The following is a 17,386-nucleotide window of genomic DNA, read 5'->3' as shown; positions in this document are numbered from 1 at the left end:
GTAACGATTTCACGAACGAAACACTCGTTTCATGTTGAATTGTATTCAAATTTGCATGCAATATTCCATGAGAATATTTTACACAGCAGGCGGAATTCAGAAATCCTCCGGAGCACTGAAATAAATGCAGATGGACCACTAGCAATAACATCACCTCGTTTGCTTTCACGCTGCCATCTTTGTTTCTCTTCTCGCATATCCTCATCACTATTGGATTACTTCGTGTCGCTCACACTTAATTTTATTGATGAGAAATGTGTCAACAGAGCTCAGCTGAAATGCAATTTTCCCTCTCAATAGAATGTAACCCTTTCAGAGCAACGCCATCCAAAGTTTAATTCACCTAAAGTATAGGATCTCAATAATCCCTTTCACAAACTACAAGGAGCTTCAATCGCTCTGAAAACAGCCATCACAGATAAGCTATGTGATACGTTCATCTTGTCTTAAAAAGTGCCGGCTTCGCGTCTGTGCTTTCCCAATCTAAGGGATAAGAGATTTTGTTGGACAGGCTGATTAGGGAGTCAACATGGTTTTGTACCGGGAGATTGTGTCCTACGAATTGCATTGAATTTTATGAAGTAATCAAAAGGTTAACAAGGTCAAAACTGTAGACGTTGTCTATATGGACCAGCAAGACACGTAGAAACATAGAAAATAGGTGCAGGAGGCCATATTGGCCCTTCGAGCCAGATGGTAGGGCCTAGGACACTGCCATGAGGAACTCCTGCAGTGATATCCTGGGGATGGAATGAGTGAGTTCCGACACCCATCATCTTTGTGATGTGCGATTCCCAAAAATCTGAGTGCTATCCCCCTTGATTATATACATTAACAGATCCACCATAAATAGGTACATGTATGAAATGAGTATTTCCATAGAGAAATTAGACAATAGTCTTTAATAAATCAATTAATTTGTTACATTAATTATTATAATGGAAATCCAGTCATTATATACATAAAGTCCAGCACAGATGAATTATTGTTAATAATATACGGGGTCCAATTCCATCTCTGGTGGCAGCACCCAATCTCCCTTCTGAACTTGCACTCAATCATGCAGCGGAATTCTATGACGCCAGTGAGATCCTGGGTCTGGGGTTACATTTTGCTCCAACATTAATCACCGGTGCTGACAAGGCAGTGAGGCAAACCTTGCTCTGTAATGTGCTGAGGAAGTGGTCCGTGGTTGTTCTTGATGATGGCATACCCAACAAAGGGAAGGCAAGGAAGGGAAGCGGCAGGTAAACCATGATTGGGAGAGGGGAGTTAATTCGTTCGCGGAGGGGTGGTTGGGAGGATGGCGAGAAACCCCCTCCCCCGAGGGACTCCACTCAAACCCACCGTTCATCCCAATATCCAATCCCTTACAGCAGGCGTTACACACATATTGAAGCTCCCTCTTCACTGTTCAGTCACCCCACAATTCAAGTGGGCTCGGCAAGCTCCACATGAGCCATGCTGTGACCCAGACTGGCTGGGCTGTCACATGACCATGCACTGCTCACTCCCCAATGCCGCGTTCTCTGATAGGTTCCCACCGTCCAAGTCGAAGTTCAGTCCAGGAGGCTGATGGAGGTACGGGAAGGAGGAAGCAAAAATAAGTTTAAACATCCTGGAAAATGGCAGCTGAAACCCATTCCCACCCCATCTTATACCAAAGGTTACACATAGAATGAAGCTTCCCCCTTCTTTGTCCCATCACACATTCGCAGGGCACAGGTTAGACAGAGTGAAGTTCTCAAGGTTGGATGCAGAGTGGCACTGCTCCGACGGCTGAGAGGTTTTAAAGTAACTTTTAAAAGGTTATGTCGAAGGAAGGACAGAAGCAGTGAGACTTCGAGGTTTGACATAACGTCGGACTGCGGACACTTTTCTTTTTTAAAGGATTTCTCCATTTAGTGAGGAATTCCAGCGCTTTTCTGGAGTGCCGTGGAGTGGCAGTGGCTGGAGGATTGCCAATTGTACCTGCAGACCGGGAGTCGGAAATAAGTGGTGTTTGTGGTTTCCAACATCGAAAACCTGCTCCCATACCGTTTTGCCCAGACCAGGTTGCCTGGGATAAAGGAAGAGAAAGTACTTTTTAAATCCGGCAGTTTTTGGAGGCTCGAAAGACCTGGGAAAAGTCTTCCAAAGCTGCTCTCGGCAAAGAAGATAAGCGTGGGCGTTTTCCTTGCTCGGCTGGAGAGAACTGCTTCGGCTGCTCTTTTAGATTGATACTGTTTTTAAGCTGAGACTGCTGCTGTTTCTGGTTCGTACCCGTCAGGATCGGGCTCAGAGCTATGCAGCTGCGGCTTCAGCAGCGGCTTCGGGATCACTCGAGGAGGAGCCTTATGTTGATCTGTGGGGGATTACATACGAGATCAAAGTCCAAACCGGGTACCAGTGGACCAAGGAGGTAATAGAATTGGTTCTACACGATCTCTTTCAGAAGAATGTGATTGCCTCTTCCGAGATTGATGGGGGGAAATGTGAATTTCTTTTAAAGTCACAGCAGGAGGTGGCCCTAGCATTGCAGAAGGGGCTCACAGTGGGCGGGGTCATTTTACCGGTGGAACTGTGGGTGTCCCCTGTGAGACCAGTTCTCCTGCGTTGTGTTCCCATTTTCATCTGGGATGCACTTCTTCCACACCTAGGGGAAGTGCGGTCAAGGCTGACTTGGTTTTTGCAGCCCTGGCGCAACCCGCGTCTTAAAGGGATCCTGAGTTTTAAAAGATGGGTGTTTATGGATGTGGGTACAGGGTCGGGCGCAAAGGGGAGTTTATGTTGAGCACGAGAGAATCTCCTACCGCATGTTTTAGAGTTGGGGTTATGCACGGTGTCATGCGTGCAAGGAGGTTGGAGGGATTGTCCCAATGGTCGGGCTGCTGCGAGAAATCCCAATGCTGCAGCGCAGGGAAACTCTGCTGGTCCATCCGGGGCTGCCAGTTCCACCTTGTCGGCCCAGGAAAGCACTGCTGCCCCATCCGGGAATGCCGGTTCCACCTCGGCAGACCAGGGCGGCACTGCTCCCCCACCCCTACGTCCTGTACCTACGGCAGCGGATGGCAGTGAAGTGTGGGGGGAGGGTGTGGGGCTGGGATGGCAGCCGCAGATGGGGAAGAAGGTGAAGAAGATAAACAAACACCTTCGCACACGTCTCCCTACAGCAGGTAAGCTCACGCCCCCCTTCCCCCTGAGGAGGAGGAGCCTACCCAATGGGTGATTGTTGACCCCGGAGTCAAAAAGTAGGCCAGGAGTGTCCAAAAGGCATCTGGAAAGGTCTAACAGGGGGCTGGGGAGGTTCAGCAGGAGGCTGGGGAGCTGCTTGCGGATGATGGCTCCTCTGTCACGGATCCAGAGATTAATGCTTTAGTTCGGACCTGTTCTCTGCAGATGGTTTTAGTGGAGAAGCTCAGTGATCCTATGGGAGGGTCTACCGACCGTAGATAGAGAGGTGGTTGAACTTGATGACCCAAGATCATTGGAGGAGTTGACTGGTGAGGTGCACCAGGTCAGGAGGGGTTAGTCCCCAGGGCTGGATGGGCTGACCGTAGAGTTTGTTAAAGCCTTCTGGGATGTCCTAGGGGGAGATTACCCAAAGGTCCTGGGAGAGAGCCTGGCGACCAGGGAGATGTCCCTCTCTTGGCACAGGGCAGTGATTGTCCTGGTGTCCAAGAAGGGTGATCTCTGCCTGTGGAAGAACTGGCACCCAGTCTCTCTCCTCAGCACAGGGAATTACGTTTTTGCACGGGCAATGGCAAATCGCCTGGGTTCCGTGCTGTCCCAATTGATCCACCCGGACCAGTCCTACACAGTCCCTGGCCGGTTCATTCAAGAAAACATCCACCTGGTAAGGGACCTGATCCATCTGTCCCAGGGGGCTGGTCAGTCAGTTGCTTTTCTGTCCCTTGATCAGAAGAAAGCATTTGACAGGGTAGATCATGACTACCTTTTCGGGACGCTGCAGGCATTTGAATTTGGACCGCGTTTTGTGACCCGTGTCCGGCTTCTGTACGCCGCAGCGGAGTGTCTCGTAAAGGTGAATGGTGTCCCATGTCTGGTCAGTTGTGCTCGGTCTAAGTGGAGCTGTTTCTGTGACTTTTTCAGAGGCGGATGACAGGCCTGACTTTGCCAGGACTGGGGGTGTAGGTGGTTCTCTCGGCCTATGCTGACGATCTACTCCTTACGTTCACTGACCCTGTTGACCTGCGGAGGATGCGTGAGTGCCAGCAGGTTTTCTCGAACGCATCCTCCGTCAGGATCAACTGGAGTAAGTGTTCTGGACTTTTAGTGGATCAGTGGCAGTTGGACTCCCTGCCTGAGGAGATGACATCTTATGCGTGGAGCACCACGCACCTTCTCTACCTGAGGGTCTATCCGAGTCCCACTGAGGATGCTTGGCCGGCGAACTGGCAGGAGCTGGAGATGAAAGTCGTTAGGAATCTGGTCCCCTTCAGCCAGTGCGCTGCTCCTCATGAGGAAGGGGGGTGTTGTAACTGCGACGGTTGCCAGTCTTCACCCTGTCACGGTGGGTGTCAAGGAGAGACGTGTGCTCGGAACAATTTCGACCGAGCTAACCCCCGCTCTGTCGGAATTGCTCATTGGGCCCAAGCCCCGGAATCTTTTCCGGGAGCCGGCCCGACACAACATTAGCCGCCTTTCCGGGATGCCCAGTTCCGTGACGCGGAGAGACATTTACTGTACAGCTCACCCCTGCACACTCTACACTTCCTCATCCTCGTCTTCCATCCAGACATGCCCCGTGTTACCACCTGGCGGTTGGAGCAGTCCCCAATGGAAGTCTCTCTATAAGGGATTCCTCCCCCTTTACATCGGGGACCTGGGGTGGAGAGTGTTGCATAGAGCCGTGGTGTGTAACAGATATTTAAGTCGGTTCACGGACTCGTCAGCCGCTTGTAACTTCTGCGGCGAGGAAGAGACCATGTTCCACTTGCATTTGGAGTGTGAGTGGCTGCAGTCCCTGTACGAATATCTGAAGGGGCAGCTCCTCAAGTTTTGGTTCCATTTTAATCCCACGAATTTGGTATTTGGGCACAAGGCAGGGAGTGGGGAGGGTCGATCGAGAGGGCGGGATCTCCCTGCTCCTGGGCCTGGCCAAGATGGCCATTCGCGGGTCCAGACAGCGGGTAGTCGATGGTCATACCAGAGTCGGTTGCCTGCCCCTTTTCCGGGCCTATGTCTGTGCTCGCGTGTCCTGATGCAATGTGACTATTGAACGTTTTTGTACCTTCTGGTACACTGTAATATGCAATTATTGAATAAAGTCCTTGGAAGGTAAAAAAAAATGAAGCTCCCTCTGCACTGTCCTGTCACATGTTGCCAGAGCATAGAGTCAGATAATGACACTCCCTCTACACTGTCCTACACACTCTTGTAGGGCACAGATTAGACATAGACTGAACTGCTTCCAACACACACATACCCCCAGAGCATAGGGCAGACAGACGTGATACCTCCCCTACAATGTCCTGTCATACCCTTCCAGGACAAGGGCTAGACTCCCCTTACATTTTCGCCAGCGAAGTGTGTGAGGGTATTTTGATTGCTGCTACATCGGTCGGACGAGTGTGGGTTTTGCACTCACCGTTTCGGCCAGCTCCTTGGGAGGCACTCCAAGGTCTTGCAGCTGTAAACCCAATGAAGGGGTAAAGGTGAGGGGTAAGCGAGGGTGAGGATGGCGGGGGGGAAGAGAAAGCAAATTCAAAAATTTAAAAACACAGGAATGGGGAGACAGTTCAGAGGAAGAAAGGGCAGGAATAAGCAGAGTGGGGTAGGATGAGGGTAGAATGGAAATGATAGAAATTGGGGTCAGGGGACAGAGACGTGGGCAGAAATGTTGGGAGAGTGGGAGGGATGGAGAGACACAAGAGAGCAGTTATATTTCAGTTGCCTGTTTTGCTGATATTCAGTTCAGTTAGTCACGATGCTGTCTCGATTCCATCAGTTCGGATGGAGGTCTCGTGGGCCATGACTGGTAGAAGCCCCCTCAAGGGTCCGAGACAGGGAGGGACACTTACAAGAAGGGCAGGGGTGTGGAAGTTTGGGGGGGGGGGGGGGGGAAGAGAGCAAATTTCAGTTCTTGGGCAGCTGACAGCATGGCTGCCAGTGCAGGGGTGCACATCGGTGGGATTGAGGAATAATTTAAAGTTTAGTTTAGGTATCACAAAATGCTGGAGTAACTCAGCAGGTCAGGCAGCATCTAGGAGGGAATGGATGACGTTTCGGGTCAAGACCCTTCTTCAGACTGAAGATGGGGCTCGACTCAAAACGTCACCCATTCCCTCTCTCCTAGATTCTGCCTGACCTGCTGAGTTACTCCAGCATTTTGTGATACCTTCCACTTGTACCAGCATCTGCAGTTATTTTCCTATACAACTTGAGTTTAGTTTAGAGATACAGCGTGGAAACGGGCCCTTCAGTGCCAACCATCCGTGCCAAACATTAAACCTATTCTACACACACAAGGGACAATTTACAGGAAGCACTTCTGGTTGTGCCGGATCCGAGTGCTGATTTCTTCGAACGTTGCAGGGTGGGATGGTGGATAATTTATTCATTTCTCAGAATTTGGACATTGCTGTCAATGCAAGCTCCCCTTCTGTTGTGGGGGTTGGGGTGAGGGAGAGCTTGCATTGTGACCCATTGCAGTCCCTCTGTAAAGTTGCTCCCACATTTCTGTGGGGGGCAGGGGGTTCCACAATTTACAGGGTGTTGACGAAAAAGCAGTGATTTTTCCGTCAGGCAGTTGCCCTGCACCCGCTGCCCATCTCCTCTTTAATGGTGGTCGGAGCCGTCTGGATGAGTATTTGCAGTGCATTTTGTAAATGGTAAACAGTGCAGCCACTGTGCACTGGTGTTAGAGGGAGGGCGTGTTCAACGCAGCAGAGGTTCAGGCAGTTTCTAGAGCTGGAGGCAGTGTTACGAGAGGTGGATGTGGAGCCAATCAAGCAGCTCTGTTGTTCAGGCTGTTGTCAAGCTCGTCGAGAGTTTTTTGAAGCTACTCTCTCCCAGGAGAGAGTGGAGAGTGATTTATCATACTACTGACATGCCCTGTAGATGGTGACAGGAAAATAATCAATCCGACAGGAGACCCGAGCTCTGACCTATGTCTGCTCCAGTAGAGATTCTGGTTAGTGGTGGCCCGATTTTGCTGGTGAGGGATTCGGCGATGGGAATGCCACTAGCCGTCTGATATGTGTGTCCGTTTGGGCAGAGTCCTCCCCTACCCTACTCACCTGCTGCATGAGGTCCAGGATGGTCTCAAAGCGGGCGTTCCGCCTGCCTTCTGGCTCCCCTTCCGTCTCTGCCTCGAACTCCGTGCAAATCCTTTCCATCAGCCGGTGCTGCTGCTCGTACCTCCGTAGCTCCTCTGCCGGCAGCGAGTGGCGGTGTGCCTCCAGCCAATCTGGGTACTGGAACAGAGGCAGTGGGTGGCAAGGGTCAGGGGTGTAGAAAAACGACGCAGTCCAATTCAATTGTGTGAGAAATAAGAGCAGGCCAATCGGCCCCTCTAGTCTCCCCCAGCACCAGCATGGCTGATCCAAATCTTGACCTCAGCTCCACATCCCAGCTTTATCCACATTCCCATCTTATTTAAAACACCATCACTATTGGGCTAGAAGGCACTCAGTCACTCCACAGCTCTCTGGAGCAGTGAATTCCAGAAATTCCACCCGTCTGAAGTAAGCCAGCCCTTATTCTGAGCCAATGCCCCCTCCCTCCCCCAGCTATAGATACCATCACCCAGGGTATACTCCTCCCAGCATCCAACCTGTCAGTCCCCGCCAACCCACCTCCAAATCTTGTCCACTTAAGATCACCTTTCATTTTTCTAAATTCTGAAGACCCACTAAACCCCTCTTCATAAATCAACCATGCTGAATCCAGACAACGTTTCAAGCTGAAGAAAGGTTCCGACCTGAAACATTGTTTGCCTGTTTTCCTGCACACAAAAGTCGGACTGCAAATTGTCCTAATGTTCCCAAAACTGAATTTGTTACGTCTGAATGGAGGCAGTATACGAAAGAAGGTGAATGAACTCATAGCACAGTTAGAAATTGGCAGGTACGAAGTGGTGGGCATCACAAAGCTGTGGGTGAAAGAGGATGAAAGCTGGGAACTGAATATCCACGGATACACATTCTATTGAAAAGACAGGCAGGTGGGCAGAGGGGGTGGGCTGGCACCGTTGGTAAGAATGAAATCCAATCCTAAGCAAGAAACGACAACGGATCAGATTACACCAGGAAATTAAAAATGCATGGAAGAAAGACAATGTTTACAGTAGTCATAGGGGATTTCAATATGCAAGTAGCCTGGGAAAATCAGGTTGGTACCAGATGCCATGAGAAGGAATTTGTAGAATGCCTATGAAATGGCTTCTTAGAGCAACTCATGGTTGAGTTCACTAAGGAAAAGGCAATTGTGGATTTGGTGTTGTGCAATGAACCAGACGATTAGGAATCTTAAGGTGAATCTTAGGAGCCAGTGATCATAATATGATATGAATAATATGATAGAATTCAACCTGCAGTTTGAGAGCAAGAAGTTGAATTCAGATGTATTGGCATTACTGTTCAGGAGAGAAAAAAAAGAAATATGAAGGTAAGCTAGCCAATAATGCAAAAGAGGAAAACAAAAGATTTTTCAGATATGTAAAAAGTAAGAGAGGGAAAAGTTGACATTGGACCACTGGGAAATGACACTGGAGTAGTAGTAATGGGGAACAAAGAAATGGTGGATAAACTGAATAAGTTTTTTATGTCTGTCTTCACAGTGGAAGACACCAGCAATGTGCCAGAAATTCAAGAGAGTCAGGGGCAAAAGTGAGTGCCATCGCTATTACTGAGAAGGTGCTTGGAAAGCTGAAAGGTCTAAAGGTGGATGTCATCTAGACCAGATGGAATATACCTCGGGGTTCTGAAAGAGGTAGCTGCTGAGATTGTCGAAGGATCAGTAGTGATCTTTCAAGAAGCTGGTGTTTAGAAGGAGGAGGGCGGGTTTCATTGAATCCTACTGGTTAATGAAAGCTCTAGATGGAGTGGACATGGAAAGGATGTTTCCTGGAGTGGGAGTCTAAAACTCAGAATAAAAGGACGTACCTTTGGAATGGAGATGAGCATTTGTTTTTTTTAGCCAGAGGGTGGTGAATCTGTGGAATTCATTTCCACAGATGGCGGTGGAGGCCAAGGCATTAGGTATTTTTAAAGTGGAGACAGGTGAGTTCTTGATTCATAAGGGCATCAAAGGTTACGGGGAGAAAGCAGGAGAATGAGGTTGAGAGGGAAAAATACATCAGCCATGATTGAATGGCAGAATAGACTCAATAGGCTCAATGCCCTAATTCAGCTCCTTTGTCCTATGGTCATAATGTGGAAACATTTATCAATTACTTTAGTGGGAAATAAGTTACAAAGGTGGAGTGTTTTCCAAGAGGTACGAGGCTGCAAGGTGCCGGGTAATTAGAAAGACCCGGGTGTCCCTGTGCACAGCTGGCTGAAAGGCTATGAGCAGCTACAATGGATAAGCACAGCAGAAGGTACATTGACCTTTTTCACAAAAGGATCTGAGTGTAGGAGGCACCCTGCTCCAACTGTACTGTGCCCTGGGGAGACTGCACCTCATCATCATAGACGCTCATGGTAGAATCAAGGTTCAAAGTTATAGCAGTGGAAGTCAGTAGGCTCATTGCAGCCATGCAGGATCTCTACCAGAGCAGAACAAGAAGGGTGGTGTGAATGTTGGAATTAGCAGACAGAGTATCATGGATGGATGCACAGAAGCAGGACCATGTCATCTTATAGTGGGATCTTCTGCTTCTCCCTCCCTCCACCTCCCTCTCTCCTCCTCCCCCCCCTCCCCCGCTGACCCCCAAGCCTTGGCCCATCACCTACCTTGTCTACAATCTCCTTCACAGATGGGTAGAGCACCTCCTTGGACAGCAGGCTTTGCACAATGTCCTGCATGATGGGGGCGAGGCCTGCCTCCGTCTCGCTCGGCACCCCACTCGGCCCCAGGCCCAGCCCGTCCATGGCATGACGCAGCTCCTCCTCAGACATCTCCGGACCCTGCTGCAGAGGCACATACAGGGAGTAAGGGTGAGTGCGCAAAGTTGGGGTGAGGGGTGGGAGAGACATAACAGTGAATGGGTTCAGAGAATCACAGTGGGGCATGCAAAAAGAGATAGAGAAGAAAAAAGGAGTTGCAAGACAGTGACAAAGGGGAACAACCAGATAGACGTACGGAGGGGTACGAGGTCAGAGAGAGAAACACACGCACGCACATACACGTCAGAGAGAGATTTACAGAGATGGCAGAATCACAAAGGGTGCAAAGTCAGATAGTTACAGAGCAGCACAAGGTGAGAGAGAGAGAGAGCGAGAAACACACGCACATAGGTGTGCCAGGTCAGTTACCTCACGAGGTTGCAAAGTGTTAAGGAGAGGATCATTTGACAGTAACAGTTACCTGTAAGTCACTTGCATTCTTAGCCAATCCCGTCAATGTTTGCTGTAAGCAGGAAGTAAATTCTTGCTGCGAAACTGGATCACTTCCTGTTATGTCAGAAAAGATCACAGATAATGGAAGTAAAATCATCAAACCACAAATGAGGTAGGGTAGGGCAGGGCATGGGGAGTAATCTCAGTGTGATGTCAGGATGGAAAAGCCAAGGATCCATGAACCTGTAATCATCCACAGGTCAAGAGTGAACAGCTTAAGTTCTTGGGCATGCACATCTGTGAAGCACCGTCAGGGCCACAGCACATTGATTGATGCAAGAAAGCTCATCAACCTTCTATTCCTCTGCAGTTAGGAGATTTGGCTAGCCGCTGAATACTTTTATTGAACTTCTAGCGGCGTGCGAGAGGGAGCACTCTGACAGTTACTTACCCGACTTGACAAGTGGGCAATGGTTTAACGGCGATCTAAGGAGGATTTTTCCCTGCAGTGGATGGTTGGCATCTGGAAAACACTGCCCTAATGCTCTAATAAACATAAAAACAAGTACTTGAATCACCAGAGAATGACGACTATATATCAAAAGCTGGTAAATAGGATGTATAGATGGGCTAGAGTTACAAAGCACAAAAATAGGCTTTTCAGCCCATACTAATCCCATTGATATAGGTGATCAATAATCATCACGGACTTGATGGGCCATAGGGCCTGTTTCTGTGCTGCCCATGAGAAACATTTCAGGGCAAAGACCTTTCATGACAAGTGGAAAAGTTGGAAGATGACCTGTGTTTGAAATTGGAAGGATGAGGGAGAGAAGGGAAACATCTGTGACAGGGTGACGACCAGCAGAGACAGAATGACACAAGTCATGTTAATCACAGCCGATCAGTATCAAATTGATACTGTATATAGAGGGAGGGAATAAGGCAGAGGGTAGGGAGAGCAATGACAGAGCTGAGAGACAGAGAACACTGAAGTGACTGGACATACCCAGCAGGTCGAGTTGCATCTTGGAGGAGAAAGATCGAATTAACATTGGAACTTCATCGGAACCAGCCAGAAACTGGGTGCTTTTCAGAAATTGTCAAATTCAATGCTGAGCTCTGATGTCTAGTCGAAAAATGACCTGGTGTTCCTTGAGCTTGTGTTAAGCCTCACTGGAAATGATAGGAAGTGTCACGGCGAGAGTGGGAAGAAGAATCCATGTGGCAGGCAACTGGAAGCACAGGGATGCCCCTGCGAACTGAACACTGATGCTCTGCAAAGCAGTCACCCAATCTGTGTATTTGTCCAGGGCAGGGAAGACCACATTGTGAACACAGAATGTAGTACATTAGATTGAAGAATACAGAAGCAAGTCCCTGCTTCACCAGGCAGGAGGTGTTTGGGTACCCGAATTGGGATGGGAAGAGATGAAAGGAAAGATGTTTTACCTCCTGTAGCAGCATGGCAGAGCACCGTGAGAAGGGGTGTGATTGGTGAAGATGGAACAGTTATCCAGTGGATAAAACATGCCTTTGGGAGTACTGAAACAAGAGAGGAGGGGGCAGTAGTGGAATCTTATCCAAGCTGGCAGGAATTACAAAGGACAATGTATTGAATATGGAGGCTGATGAGATGGGAGAAGTGAAGCTATATTCTTGCTCTGGGTGGAAGTAGAATTGCAGGAAATAGAAGAGACATGGCGGAAAAGCCTGTCAGCTGTGATGAAGAGGAGCTGTGAAGCAAAGGGGAAGCGCTAGTGTGGAAAGCATCACCCCCAGAACAGATCTAATAGGATAGAGATACTAGGTGAAAGGGGATGGGTCCTATGGGGAAATTTGGTGTGGGAACACAAAAGACTGCACTCTGGAATTTGGAGTGAGAAAAAAGGTGCTGGAGGAACTTAGTGGGAGAAGCAGAATATGTGGAGGGAAAGGAATTGTCCTGACACAAGGCCTCGACCCGAAACGTCAACAATCCCAGCGGCTCTATTTTCTTAGAGGTTTAAAGAAATTCGGCACATCACTGACTATGCTGCAAACTTGTACCGATGTACTGTAGAAAATATCCACCATCGAATGCCACAAGGCATTGGCTTCTAGCAAGGAGCACACCATCCAGGCAAGAAATAAAGTACCACACCACCATGTCTAGGAACAGCCACCTTCCTACAACTATTAGGGTCTTGAACCAACATGTACAACCCTAATCCTAACGCGGCAAAAATACACTATGAACCACCTCGTACCACCACGACTTATTTTCTTTTTATTTTTTGCATTAATGTCTTGTTCTTGCACAGATTTGGTCTTTTTTGTTTTGATGTCTCATGATGAATTATATATTTCAGCCAGGCACCTGCAATTTCTTCTCTAGCTTCCCACACTGTCCTCAGTTATATCTGATCAGAACCAGATTTTACCTACGTTCGTATGCCTTAGCGTGCCCAACACCTCCTCGACCATAATACGAACTGTTCTCAAGAAAGCTTTATTAAATATCCAGTTCCCCATTCTCATGTCTTTCTTCACGACAATTGTCCATCAACAGTAAGTAGTGCCAATCGCCCCAACAAACACTCTTCACCACCAGTGTGAATTATTACCATTCACTACATGGAGCCAACTGTCCTGCTTTGTATCCAATGCCTTTTTTTTTTTTAAGGACTGTGCAGTCTTGCAATATACACCAGGACCAGGGTGCAATGAATTTCTTTGCTTGCATGAAGCTCACAGTGAAACAGCATACATGGTTAGAATAAATATGAATCCAAAACAGCACAGTAACATATGCTTTGGCCTATGTCTATACCAAACAAATTAAACTAATCCCCTCTGCTTGCACATGATTGATATTCCAATCTCTGCATTTTCATGTGCTTATCTTAATGCCTCTTATATGCCCTATTGTATCTTCCATTCGCCGCCACCCCTGGCAGCGTGTTCCAGACACCTATCACTTTCTGTGTAAGGAGCTTGCCCCATGCATCTCTTTGAAACGCTCCCTCTCTCACCTTAAAACCCCACTCTGCGAAAAAAGATTCTGACGGTCTATGCTATCTATACCGTTCATAATTTTGTAAACCTCTATCAGGTCTTCCCTCAACTGCCAACCTCTCCTTATAGCGAATATCCTCTAATCCAGGTATCATCCTGGTAAACATTTTCTACACCTTCTCCAAAGCATCTACATCCTTCCTAAAATGGGGCAACCAGAACATACAATACAGTGTGCGACATCTCTGGGAAAGAGGTGTGCAAGCAGTCATTGGTTCAAGGGTCCGATAGCAATAGGGAAAAAGCTGATAAGTCTGGACTTCTAGAGCATTAAGCTTCTGTATCTTCTTCCAGAAGGTGGAAGAGAGAAAGGGGAATGGCCAGGGTTGAAGGTGGAAGATGCAGTATAATGTGGATAAATGTGAGGTTATCCACTTTGGTGCCAAGAACGGGAAGGCAGATTATTACCTGAATGGTGCCAGGTTAGGAAAAGGGGAAGTGCAACGAGACCTGGTTGTCCTTGTACATCAGTCACTGAAAGTAAGCATGCAGGTATAACAGGCAGTGAGGAAAGCTAATAGCATGTTGGCCTGCATAATGAGGAGTTGAGTATACGTTGTACAGGGCCCTGGTGAGACCACACCTGGAGTATTGTGTGCAGTTTTGGTCTAATTTGAGGAAGGACATTCTTGCTATTGAGGGAGTGCAGCATAGGTTCATGCATACCGGTTAATTCCCGGGATGGTGGGACTGTCATATGATGGAAGAATGGAGTGACAGGGCTTGTATTTGCTGGAATTTAGGATGAGAGGGGATCTTATAGAAACATATAAAATTATTAAGGGATGGGACACGCTAGATGCAGGAAACATGTCCCGATGTTGGGGGAATCCAGAACCAGGGGCCACAGTTTAAGAATAAGGGGTAGACCATTTAGAACAGAGATGAGGAAAAACTTTTTCACACAGAGTTATGAATTTGCGGAATTCTCTGCCTCAGAAGGCAGTGGAGGCCGATTCACTGGATGCATTCAAAAGAGAGTTAGAAAGAGCTCTTAGGGCTAGCGGATTTAAGTGGTATGGGGAGAAGGCAGGAACGAGGTACTAATTGTGGATGATCAGCCATGATCACATTGAATGGCGGTGCTGGCTCGAAGGGCCGAATGACCTACTCCTGCACCTATTGTCTATTGTCTATTGTCTATTGCCTATGTATCTTTGACCATACTTGCAGACTTCCTAATGCAACACACCATTGACCTGCAGTTACTCTAGCATTTTTCATCCTTTTGCATAAACCAGAATCTGTAATTCTGTTTCTACAGATGGACTGGATGGGAAGAGGCTGTGATGAATTGCGCTGCATTTACCAAGCTCTACAACTCCAGGTGGCTGTACCAAGCTCAGATGCATCCCATCAGAATACTTTCTACAGCACACCGGTACACGGTCGAGAGAATCCTTGTGGACATTTCATTTCAGGCACTTAAAAAGGCAAAAGCACAATGACTTTCTTGGATCATCACCATCCATGTGAAGGGACTGGTGATATCGATGCCTTTGAACCTGAATTGTTGACCATCTCTACTGCAGCTCTGTTGACGAGGACAGGATTCAATTCACCCACCCCCACTTTCTGCCCAGGGAGATATTTCTTGAGGAAGAATATCCTTCCTTCCTGTACAATTCCAGCAAGACATTCATTACTCCTGCAGTTAACTCTGAAGTGGTCGAAACAACATTTAAAATTAAGAAATGAGCAAGAATGAGAAATAAATGCCAAACACCTGACCCTTTATTCGTCCCTCATCAGGCGTGGAGACAGGTTGGTATGCAAGACTGGAGGGCCATGTACAATTGCAGCAAAATGTACTCGGGTCTCTTGCAATGGAAGGCCATTTTGATTTCCAATTTCTTGCTGCACCCACAAGTTACCTCTCATTAATTTGAGTACATGTGCTCTGGGGTCTGAACAACAACACCTTTCATCTCTCACCATTTGACAAACCTCCATTCTGTCCAGTGAGTGTTGCATTATTTGTATATTTACAAATTTTACTCTGCATTCCCTTGCCAAAATCTTAAATCTCCATCAACAATAAGTGGTGCCAATAGCCCAAAGGAACATTATGCTCACTACTGCCAGTGTGAGGTATAATCATTCATTGCATGCAGTCAACTTCTCTGTGATATATCCATTGCCTCTTTTAGAATGACTGTGGCACCAAACCTGGTGGGGGCAGTCAGAGTGAGAGTTACCCCAGCTTCTGAGCTCTTTCCGTCCAGGGTCACGTCAGAGCAAACAAGACTCACCGACCCTGCCTGCGACCTCAGACAGCTTGTGGAACTGTTCGACCAGCTGTGGCTCCTGGCCTGCCAACTCCCTCATCGCGTTGTCAAACTCTTCCGAGGCCTGAGCTGCTAGTTCCGAGTCAAAGAGCTCTTGGAAAAAGCGATCCTGCGCTGAGAAGAGAGGCTCCTGGTACACAGGAGAGAAGGTGATGTCACACCCCCAGAGCAGTGGTTAGATACAGCAGGAAGCACCCTCGACAATGCCACATCACACATTCCCAGGGATCAGGTTAGACACAAAGTGAAGCTCCCTCAGACTGAAGTGGCCTGACCCGAAAAGTCACTTGTCCATTCCCTCCCCAGATTCTGTCTGATCTGCTGAGTTTCTCCATCTTTTTGTGTTTGGATATAAACCGACCCAACAGTGTCTTGACAACATAAAGGGAGCTTCACTGTGTGTCTAACCTGTGTCCTGGAAGTGTGTGATGGGATGGTGTAGAGAGAGCTTCATTCTTTGTCTTAAGAAAGGTGGCGACCCAAAACTTTGCCTGTCCATTCCCTCCCCAGAAGCTGCCCAACCCGATGAGTTCCTCCAGCACTTAGTGCTTTCATTAACATTCCAGCATCTGCAGTTTTGTGTGAAATCAGGTCAATATCCATCTTTGGGTCTTACACTTACCGTAGTTGCACCCCGTGGGGATTTCGGGGGCGCTGCTAGGTTTGGTGGAGTTGGCTGTGTGGCTGGATTGGTTTTGTCAAAATCATCGAGAGCACCTTAAACAAGAAAGAGGGAGGGAGAGCAATGGTGACTGAATGTCAAACAGCAGGTGGAGGTTGCCAGATGAGTCCTACCATCACTCACTGCCTTGCCCTCCTCCACCTTCAACCACAACACTCGGACACTGCCTACCAGACCAAGGTCCCTCACTACCTTTATGCCTATTCCTCTCCACCCTCTGTTGATAACATCCCAACGCAAATGAACTCCGACCTTAATGCTTGACCAAAACCACTTGACCTTGGTCCAAGGCTTCCCCTACCACAACCTATGACCTTCTCCCACCTGTCATACATCCCTACCGTGGTGCCCCTCCTCTTCAACCGTCTGAAGATCTATACACGTTAACCCCCTTCTACCGTCCCTTTATTTTTTTTATTCTATCCCTTTGACACTTCTTCCTTTAATTGTTTTCCCTCCCCAACTGTTGCTTCGATTTCCCCCACCCACCCCGCCTTCATGGGATCCATTTTCCTTCCTGCTCTCGGACCCTCCACCTGGTGCTCACTCTCCAAAATCTCCTGAAGCTCCGGGTCTTCCTCGCCGCCCTCCGCCATCTTGCCAGTGTCTCTGCTCCGCCCCTCTCCGGGCATCAGCTCGCACGACGCCCATCGGCAGCAGCCCCACGCGTGACATCATCTGTCCGGCGCCGCTTGTCCGCAGCTGACGTCACCGCGTTCGCGTCCTCGCCCACCGCCCCGGGAAGGCCGCTCGGCCCGGCCTCCGCAAGCTGGTCCCCCATCAGTCTGAAGAAGGGTCTCGACCCGAAACGTCATCCATTCCTTCTCTCCCGAGATGCTGCCTGACCTGCTGAGTTACTCCAGCATTTTGTGAATAAACCCATATATGAGCAGTCTACTGGTCCCTCTCGCCGC

At 48.4% G+C, this 17,386-nt stretch overlaps 1 protein-coding gene across 2 annotated transcripts; it reads right to left on the bottom strand.

Moving 5' to 3' along the window:
* Window positions 1-885: 885 nt before the first annotated feature.
* Window positions 886-17,135, bottom strand: pex19 (peroxisomal biogenesis factor 19). Of its 2 annotated transcripts, none has more exons than XM_078420765.1 (8): window positions 17,020-17,135; window positions 16,413-16,507; window positions 15,755-15,920; window positions 10,474-10,559; window positions 9,900-10,076; window positions 7,242-7,418; window positions 5,591-5,632; window positions 886-1,572 (listed from the first exon to the last, which is right to left on the bottom strand). In XM_078420765.1, exons 1-8 carry the CDS (start codon window positions 17,102-17,104, stop codon window positions 1,489-1,491), a joined length of 912 nt encoding a protein of 303 aa, XP_078276891.1. In that variant the 5' UTR covers window positions 17,105-17,135; the 3' UTR covers window positions 886-1,488. The 2 variants fall into 2 exon arrangements, with proteins under 2 accessions (XP_078276891.1, XP_078276892.1); XM_078420766.1 differs by having other exon boundaries at window positions 15,755-15,899.
* Window positions 17,136-17,386: the final 251 nt, after the last annotated feature.

The sequence above is a fragment of the Rhinoraja longicauda genome, chromosome 24, assembly GCF_053455715.1.
Source record: "Rhinoraja longicauda isolate Sanriku21f chromosome 24, sRhiLon1.1, whole genome shotgun sequence".
Taxonomy (NCBI): domain Eukaryota; kingdom Metazoa; phylum Chordata; class Chondrichthyes; order Rajiformes; family Arhynchobatidae; genus Rhinoraja; species Rhinoraja longicauda.
This window is presented reverse-complemented; position numbering and strand designations above follow the sequence as displayed.

Bases quoted from the DNA above. Each gene is read 5' to 3' on its own strand.
- pex19 (XM_078420765.1), bottom strand. From the start codon at position 17,104: ATGCCCGGAGAGGGGCGGAGCAGAGACACTGGCAAGATGGCGGAGGGC. The intron at 16,508-17,019 runs GTGAGCACCAGG...TTCTTGTTTAAG, and splicing joins GCTTCAGGAGATTTTGGAGA to GTGCTCTCGATGATTTTGAC. The intron at 1,573-5,590 runs GTGAGTGCAAAA...TACCTCCATCAG, and splicing joins CCAAGGAGCTGGCCGAAACG to CCTCCTGGACTGAACTTCGA.